The following is a 9,991-nucleotide window of genomic DNA, read 5'->3' on the forward strand; positions in this document are numbered from 1 at the left end:
TGAACCTGGACACCACAGAAGCAGCAAGCCTCTGCAAAACACCAGGGTTTTAACCCAAACTTGCCAAATAAACTGCATTTGTAGCCAATGCCATCATGCACTAGGTCTCAAAACACAATTCGTGATTAGACATTCCTATGGTCTGCTCTCACTTTCTAGCTTTTGGACCCCTTTATATCTGCTTTCTATGACTAATGTAGCAAAATATACACACTTGTAAAAGTATTTGTGGAAGTGGCGAACTTATAAGCAAACAGGCATAAAAACGAACTCTGACAAAGTGGTCTGAGTATTCCTGCCAGTAATTTCTGCCTAACAGCTTCTGACGGGATGCAGTAAGAGAAAGGAGATCTCATCTGAGTATTTCCAGTAAAAGCTGGCCAAATCACCCTCACAGATTTTGAACATTTACACATTCAGCAGACCAAAAGCTATTTACATCAGTTGCCATATTTCCATGTGTTTAGTCCACAATACAACTAAGTTACATCCCGTTATATAGATTTAAAATAAGCCATCAGAAAACCTGCACAAAGTCAAAGACAGAGGTCAGGAGGCCAAGAGAATGAATAAGTTGTTGAGGGCAGAAAAAGAGCAAGTGGGCTCTAGGGGTAAACAACCTCTTAAATTTCCTATGTACTCATTCAGAGATGCTGAAATGCAGCATCCTCGTTTCAAAAAAAAAGAACTATTCACACACAGCCTGCAGCTCACCCCTGTGAAAACACAAGTCAACAAACCTTAGCAAAGAGCTCAAGAACACTAAGAATATAAGCCAACCTGCAATGAGATGGCAAAAGGAAAAATAAAACAAAATAAAACTGCTCAAATTAAAAGCTTGAGAGTCTGCTCTGCTAAAAGGATGAGCTCCACGTAGCAGCTGCCTGCACATCAAGGCCCACAGGCACACCACCCATCGGTGCTCCCTGCCTCCTGAACCACCGCCATAACATCTTCTCACCTTCTGGTACACAGGGGAAACCCAAAGGTTTAATCTTCCAGTAAAACAGGGGGAAGATAATTTGTAACATAGATCCCCCAAGGTAGGTCTTAATGTAACCTCCTTTCCTTCATCTCAGTTCTTCAGGTACTAAAATAAATGGAAGAATTTGCTCCTCAGCAGCTCTCCTGCAACTGGCAGCGAAAAGCAGCTGCCAAGCAGCAAGAAGCCCTACTGAAACGTTACGTTAAAAACCTTGCGCTCCCAAAGATAACAAGTAGGCATTCTATGTATTTCACTCCTCATATCAAAGGAGACTTACCAGTAAGGGCAAACACCACATACTGCAGGTTGTGAAAAGAGATCTGGCCCACATGCACAGCACGTGAAGGAGGAGCAGTCATGCTCAAATAAATGCCACCCCAGGCTGATACAACCACATACTGCAGCACAGCATCCAGAGATAACACCAGACCAGATCTGGAATGGAACACAGCCACATCACCTGACCACTGCACGTGAACCAACAAAGTCTGTCTCCAGCACAGACAATAAAGCTGACCGTGCCGGTGTGCTGAAACAACTGTACCATTTCTGGATCCAGAACTAGCTTGTATTGCTCCACATTGTATTCCATTACATTCATGATGAAGAAATGTCCTGAATAATAAACAGACTTGCCCCAAAACAATACAAGTAAATGACACAATTTAGAGTAGAGTCTAAGCACCCTAACTCTCCCCATCCCAAATATTTACATACTTGGCCATGTCAGCTGCTGGCACGATCTTTGTTCTCTCTGCCCTCACCAGTTCTTTTCCTGTTTCATGGAAGAGAGCAGATCACACCAGCTTTAGATCTATGTGAGGTCCTGAACAGGAAGGAGAATTAAACATGAACGTACTGTGCTGACTGCCTGACCTTGGCATCTGAGCTACTGGGCTGCTTCTGCTTGCACTTCCCCCTCTGGGAGCAGATTTAACACTTGGACTTTCTCTTCCACGCCTCAAAAGAGCATGGATTATCAAAAACACGCAGTTCTCACCTCCTCCCAACGTCAGTGCTACAGCTCAGCGCAATTTCAGCAGAAGCAGCAGAGCAAAGCGGGAGTTATGAAACTTCACACTAAATCCCTTCTGGAAAATAGGGGGGGATGAAATAGAAATTGCCTTTTTCTATCTGTTTTCACTTTAATTCTCCCTTCTCTGCCCAGCACAGATGGGAGCTGGGAGGCAGACAGGACTACGAGTCAAGAGATTTTGGGGTGAAATGAGTCCTTCTGAACACAAACTGTTGCTTTCCTCAAATGTCTCCCCTGGCCTCTTACGTTTTCTCTCTTAGGCAACCACCACTACGGAGATGCTCCAGCAAAGAGCACAACATGCAGTCATTTTAAGAGACTGATCATTTGCTCTCAGTGAAGGATTCAGGTTAAATCAAAGCCAGCTGCTGCTTCAGAGAAGGGCAGTCGGGTAAGAAGAACTTAAGCAAAATAATAATAAAAAAGGCAATCTAGAGCATACATTCATAGCAAATCTACTCTTGTATTTCAAACAAACAAGTCTAAGGTACTTAAGCCTCATGAGCAGAAAACATAACTTTTTTTAAGCCATCCTCTTGTGTTGTTGTTCTGCCCTAATAACTCTGAAATGTGCTACTCATCTCTCCCAGTTAAATATCCTGTTTCACAAGCCCACTCCTAGATATCTGAAACTGCACAGCATTTCTATCTAGCTTTAGGCATCTAGCATTCCAAAGAATTAATATTTAAACTTATTATGGAGGAATGGGGATTGCATTAAACATGTAGTCTTTAGCAAAACATTCGTATTAATAAAACATTTTGTTGCTTGTTTGAAGCACATTTACGATTCTTTAAACTCACAAAAGACTACACTCCAATCTCAACGCAAGCATCTGTATTTTCCTTTTATTACAACCAAGTCTTAGATAGGATTATAGACTGGAAGCTATCAAATTTCAATTTTATGATATGCTTAAAATTATATTATCTTTCTCTGCCCAGAGGATTGTTGACTTGAGCATTCAAGTGACTTAACCGCAGCACACTGTGAGAAAGCAATGAATCACAGCACTCATTTTAAATAATGCTAGACCCTCCACCTCTTTTCAGAAAGCTCCTCATCCTACCGTAATATCCTTCTTGTATCTTATACATAAAACTAATCACAAAACATCACTTAATTCTTTTTTCCCCCTCTTATATTAGTCTTTGATTTACACCTCAGATACTCTCTCCCAAGCCAGCACATGTAATTTATTTACAGCATAGGAAGGCAGGCAAAATACATCATCTACTGTTATACAACCTTCTACAAGGTATTAAAATACCAGGCCCCTGGAGAAACACTTCATATAGTTCAGCAAGTTCCAAAATAAACCAAACTGCCAGCCCCTTAAGCACTTAAAACAACAATGGGGATCTGTATGAAAAAGTAAGTTTTACAGTATTTGGTGATGTCGCCTCAGTGTCATTTTTCCTTCTGGCAAAATATGAACACACACACAAAAAAAAAACAACCCACATAAGAATGTATTTGCTTTCCTCTCATTCTAAAAAGACTGACAACTCTATAGCACTCACAAAGCCCTCCTCTTATCGCACACATAAATGCCAGAATTAAATGCAGTTCAAGATGCTTTGTATTTGTTTAACCCCTAGAATAAATGTGATCAGGTAGATTCAATTACAGTGTTTCTTACTGACCCACTATGCGAAATACTCACATCTACGTTCAGACATAATGACAGCAAAGTCAGAACTAATGCAACTGGTTTGAGAAAAGAGAAGCCAGGGGGAGGAGAGGGACCATTTGACTGAGATCCCCCTTGTAATTCCTAAATGAACAGAACCTTCAAATAACCTAAAACACACAACTTCAGAATTCACATCTATTTCCTACTGCAGCTCTGGCAACGTCTCTTCTATTTCCCAAGCAGTCTGCTCTCTACAAAAAGTTCTAATGATCAGCAGTCATTGAAAATACCAAAACTAAGGAGCGTAATTGAAAAAAAAAAAGTCCTTGTTCCAGGTTAGTAGCAAAGCAGAGATGTGAGAACAGAAAGCTTCGGGTTCCATCCGAGATCTCACAGAGCGGGTGCCAGCAGGGTAAGAGGAGGGGAAGGCGAAAGGGGAATTCTTTGCCTCCGTTCCTCGAAGCCTGCGCAGAAAGGCAGTACAGCGGTGGCCTGAACTGATACTTATCTGAATGGAAGAACGGGCCCTTGCTTTTTTACATGCCCCATTTAAACGCAATAAAACAGCGTGAGTGGTTTTAACTGGTCGTTCTGTCTATGTCACTGTAACGCTCCTTGCTCTCGGGAGGAGATAACAGCTGTGCCATATTCAGAAACACGTACTTTTGCTATTGTTTGCACATTTGCAGGGCCAGATTAGGCCGTACCACAGCAAGCACTGCCCTTGCTTTGGAACCCTGTATTCTTTGAGTTGCATCAGTGTGCTGGGAAACAACGTGTGGTAGCTGAGAAGAAAAAAAAAAAGCAAAGAAAAACAACACTCTATTAGAAGCAGTTCTCAGGCACTTTGAAATAATTACTAGATTGCACGCCTTGTTCAAACCCGTTGGCATACAATGATAGAAACCTGCAGTACAAAATGGAGCAGTTTACATCTATATTCCCTCCCCAGTTACCCTGCCACCAATGTCTCCAGCTGCTCTAAAATCACTACACAGCAGAGGTTTGCAAGGCTGGAAAAACGGCAATAAGGAAATTATAGTCCCAGTAAATCCCAATTTCTCTCTGTACACAGTCCACGCGTTATTCTCCTTTGTGGCTTACAGATGGATTTAATACAAGCTTGTTATTTGTTCTACAAGCTTTACCCCGTACACAGGATAAAGGACTTCTGTAATATTAGGGCTGAAACCCTGACCCAGCCGAAGCTCGTGGCAAAGCTCCTGGTGATTTTAATCATTGCATATAACACGTTGTCCCTCCTCCTCAACGTACTGAGCATCTCTGGCACTGAAAGTGAAATAGAACTCTGTTGCCATAAGGAAGTGCCATCTCCCAGAAGGCACTCACTTTACATTAAGCAGCTTTACTACACACAATCTCCCAGCACCTCCAGAACGTACCTTCCAACCCACTAAAACCCCTCAGCATACGCTTCTACAGCTCATGTGCTTTCAGGGATGAGCTCCAACACGCTGCTAATCGTTTTGATAGCGCTGAGTGGGTTATTCAGAACGCTCTGAGTTCCCAGCATCTGCAGCTGATGAAATTACTGACAGGAACACCGCAATGCACACATGTAAGTATTTGCAAGACTGAGACTTAAAGCTTTTTCTTACTATAGAAGAAAGGAAAAGATCTTTTTCTTCTCATCCCTTTGAGCAAAGTATATAACAGCAGTGTTTTCACTCCATGAGTTAATACACTTCAAAGCCAAAGTAAGTAATCTCTTATTTACTTCTATTTCAAGCAAAACTCCACAAGTTACAAAATCTCTTCCACAGAGATTGGACTCATTTCCTGTAATCTGGCATTATTTGCTAATTCAATGTAATATTAAGAGAGATACAACATTTACTGTCTTCCTCTTCCAAAGCACCAAGTAGCTTTATATGACAGGTCCAATCATGAGATCATCTGGTTTGTATTCACTAAATATTTACTAACAACCCCTAAATGGCAAAGATGTTAATTTGCTTCGGTGGTGGGACAATTCAGGTGAACATGGGGACAGGAAAAGAACCCAAATGGCAGCACTGGGCCGTAGTGCAGGCAGCGCCTCGTAGCTCACAGACCCAAAGCATATGCTTCTGCTTAACACCCAAACAGCCTGAGCTGCTGCTGAGGCAAGGACTGTCCTGCTAACCAGGGAAACAGTCACGGGAGGTTGAAATGACAAATTTTAACTCACCTTTTCAAAAGCAGAAGAAAATGAATACATTTCAATCCATTGGTTGTATTCTTGCCAAAAGCAACTGCATTTAAAAAAGAAAAGAAAGCTTTCTCCTTGTCTGAATAATGAATACTCCCAACAAGGAAACATCGAGCTACTGCAATTCGAACAGCTTATTGTTTTGCCCACTGAAAGTTAATATCTGAAGTGATTACTGCAAAGGTCTGGGCCATTTGGCTGATTTCCCAGTGGCACAACTAACAGGGTAAATCTCGTCATTTCTACTGAGTCATGAATTAGATACACGGAACGAAGCTGGAAAAGAATGGAGAAGTGTTTCCTGGTAACAACCGTAATCAATGTCATTACAAGAAAATGAGAGATCTGACATCTTTATAGATTGCTCCTTTGTCGCCACAAGTTCTTTGCAAAAAGTTTCTTTCCTATTGACAATAATTGTTTTGTTCTCTGTTACTTTCAGAACAGTGATATCCCAGATTCAACAAAAGAACACCAGAATCATTGGGGGGGAAAAAAAAACCACTATAAAATACACTTCATACCTTCTGGTGCGATTACTCGACGCTGAGCAGACCACAAACTCCTCTGAGATGCACTGCCTGGGTGCAAAGGCTCTGCCTCATAACACACAGGGATGGAGGACCAAGAAGAGCCTGGTGAGCATCGCAGCCAATCACACCAGGAGGGGGAAGCCGGGTGAAAACGGGTGTTTAAAATAAACAGCTCCCAAACAGAACAAAATCCAACGCACAATTCCAAACCACCAACATTTGTGGTAAACAAACAACAGCTCCATCCTACAAAGCTCAGAACCAAACGATCTGATTCCCAGAAGTAAGTGGTGACACCACTCCCTCAAGTTCCTCTTTGGCTGCTCGTGTAACAGGACTTGCTCGGGCACAGAAGCGTTTTGCAGGCTCAGTCCTAAGCGCTGTGAAGTGGTGGGGTTAACACTAAAAGGCACTACAACAGCAGGATGCTTTTTCCTCATTATGATTACTCCAAATCTGCTCACGTTGTTAATAGGGCAATGCACTTTGATTCATCTCTTTTGGAAAATTAAAAAAATAAGAATTAAAGGCATGCTTAGGAACAAAAAAAGATAGGCAATTATAAGAACGGCTTTTGCTCCTGCAAAAAGAGGGTCCCTTCCCTTCCCTACTTGCAGCCTTCAGCTGTGGATAAAGGAAAAGCAGGAGGCACACGCTGCAATCTAACCCAGACTGCAGAAGGAATTAGTGTGCAGGCCGTACTCGGGCTGGAGAGCAGGAGATGCACAGTGTGATGGTCTGAAATCATCAGCTTCCTCCTCAAAACCTTTACTGGGGTGAATTCAAAGCTTCCCTCATTCCCACTCCTCAGCAATATCTTCCTACATGACATCCACATACTCTATCCTTGCCCTTCCTCTTATTTTCTCTGGTATCAGGAGGCAGTTTACAGCACTCCTTGGAAGATGGGCAGCCCTTCCAAAGGGAGCTGTGCTGCTGATGGATACAAAGTGCTCTGACCTTACAGTTAGATCACAGTGAGTAATTGAGTGACTTCAGTTACTGCAGTGGCACTGACTGCTGCACACTTGGCTCAGCAGCTCTCAGCATTCAATGCGACAGCTACAAAATGCCCGAGTGATGCTGAGGCATTTGCTGATGCAGGACAGCTCAGAAGGAGCTGCACAGCCCACACGTTTGGGATCAGCATTTAGCTTAAAGCTTTAGAGCTTCCCCTTCAAGTATTAAAGAGGAGATGTAATAAAAAAAAAGCCAAACAAACAGCACAGTCGTCTTTGGAAAAATCCAACGTTCTCCATCAAATCGTCACGCTCAGTAAGTGAGACCAATCCTGCTCATAGATACCTCCTATTTACTGCCATGAGTCAAGCCACCCATATGCCAAAGCAACCACAAGGTAACACCCTGGGCAGAAAATGAATTAAAGAGAAACCAGGAACAAAACATAAGGGTTGTGTGTGTGTTTTTTTTCCCAGGGGCACAAAAAGGGGAATTGATCGGTGAGGAAACACAACTTTGCATCGTTCTCCCAGTGCTGCCTCCATCAGCTCCAGTGAGGTTCCAAGTGAATGGGAATCACATTTATCCTTCACCCCCCTGCTACGTGTCTACCCTCTGCAGCAGCCACTATTGGAACAAAAAGAGGAGTCAGGAGCTCAGAATGAAACAAATAAACAAAGAACTAAAATGCTTTCCCAATCCATCTGGGGAGGACAACTCCATAGGGCACAGGTAAGCTGCCAAAGCCTTACATCTAGAACCCAAAGGGTCCTGAGCATCTCCTGACTTCTCTCTACTGGTGGCAGCAGCACCGGAGCTTTGAGCTGCCCCTTCACACTCTGCAAATCCTCCTTCCTTCCACATCTCCCCCCTCCAAGTTCTGTGTAGCAATCCCCCATTTCATCCTTGCCAAACAAACCTTTCTTTCTTTATTTTTAATGACAAAGGGAGAACCACAGCGCTACCAAACAAACTACATAACCAAAAGGTGATTTACAACCTGCTGCTCTGCTCCGTATTCAGCAGTGATGAACAAACACATCCCCACGGTCTGCAGGATGAAGCTGGTATGGACCGAGGTGCTTATTAACACAACTGCGAGCAATGCGGGGTCCCATCACCCCAGGTAACAAAGGAGAAGGGCTCTCATGGCAGGGTGCACAGCCTGCTGCAGAGCTCAGTGATGCAAATAAAGGGATCCACTGAAAAAATGCCGGTGAGAACTGCCTCAACCAGGCAGGTAACAGCAGACTGATGTGTGAGACCAAGAGTAGCACAGGGACAAGAGGGGAAGAGCAAGAATTAACGCTGCCTCGATGTCAGTCACTTTGGACCGCATATGTCTGTGCAAGTGGCAAAGGAACCTCCGAACCAACCAGCGGCAATGCAAACTACACATCCAAGCACCCACAGCCAGGCGGCCGAGCAGCAGCAGCGGGGCAGTGCCCGGCTGAGCCGCGTACCGTGGCCGTGCGGCGCTGCTGCCGGTGCTCGCGGTGCCGCTGCTCACTCACCCCTCGCGCTCTGGATCCGCTGTTGTTGCTGTTGCTGCACACAGTCTTTGCCGCCGCGGCCGCACCGCAGCTCCGGAGCCCGGGGCAGCGCCGGGACCCGCTCGAAGATGCTGGGCCGTTTGGGGCCGAAGTCCAGCAGAGGCGCGGACATCTCAGTGGGGCTGTGCCGCCGCTCGACGCCGCCGTCGCCTCCCGTTATTTTAAAGGACATCGGAGGCTTCGAGAAGAGCTTTAGCGGCGCCGGGACGGCTCCCTCGCGGCTCGTTCCGAGGCGCTGCCCGGCATTTATCGCTCACCTCGAAGCACCGGCGCCTCCTTTCCGCCCCGCCTCGGGCTCGCGGATCGCGTCGTGCCGCTGGGCTCCTGCAGCGGGCGGACACACGCGCTGTCAGCCGCTCCGTTCCCTTCTCGCTGCCCCCGGCCCCGCGTGTCGCCGCCGCCCGTTAATGACCGTTACCCGCAGCGCGAGGCGGCCCCGCGCGGGATGCAGCAGCACCGCCGCGAGCCCGGAGGAACCGGAGCGGAGCAGCGGCGTCAGCGCGGGATGGAGCGCACGGGATGGAGCGCACGGGATGGAGCGCCGTGCCCCGCTCCGTGCCCGTCCTGCCGCCGTCGCGCTTCCCGAAGCAGCAGCCCGGCAACCGCGGCGCGTGTGCTCGGCACCGGAGACACCGGGCAGCGCCGCCCCGCGCTCCTACCTGGGAGGGGCCGCCCCCGAGCCCCGTCCTGCCGCCGCCGCCGCCGCCGCGCCGGGGCTCATGGGCTCGGCCGCGCCGCCCCGCCGGCCGCCCGAAGGAAGGCGGCCCGGGCCATTACCCCGGCGCGGCGGCGGGGCGGCCCCTTCGCTCGGGCCGGTCGGGGCGGGCAGGAGGGAGGGCTGTGCCGCCGGGGCCGCCCCTCGGGGCTTTGACAGCGGAGCGGCGGGGAGCGGGGTCCGACCGCGGTACCGGGAAGGGACGAGCGGCCACAGCCAGCGGCACCTCCGTGGGCTACGGCGAATCGCCGGGGAGCGGCGAGGTACGGACCTGCGGCATCACATTCCGGCCCCGCCGTGCTGAGCACAACGCACGGAGCGGGGACATTCACTCTGGCTGCTCACGGCTCAGCTCAGCTC

The 9,991-nt window shown here is 47.1% G+C and overlaps 1 protein-coding gene across 1 annotated transcript in view; it reads right to left on the reverse strand.

The window, feature by feature from the left end:
* Positions 1–9,536, reverse strand: part of GLIS1 (GLIS family zinc finger 1) — a 167,095-nt gene extending 157,559 nt beyond the window's left edge. Inside the window, 1 exon segment of the mRNA XM_015870832.2 lies at positions 8,878–9,536. Within this exon segment, the coding sequence (XP_015726318.1) occupies positions 8,878–9,088 (211 nt within the window). The 5' untranslated portion in view covers positions 9,089–9,536.
* Positions 9,537–9,991: the final 455 nt, after the last annotated feature.

Source organism: Coturnix japonica, chromosome 8, assembly GCF_001577835.2.
Source record: "Coturnix japonica isolate 7356 chromosome 8, Coturnix japonica 2.1, whole genome shotgun sequence".
NCBI lineage: Eukaryota > Metazoa > Chordata > Aves > Galliformes > Phasianidae > Coturnix > Coturnix japonica.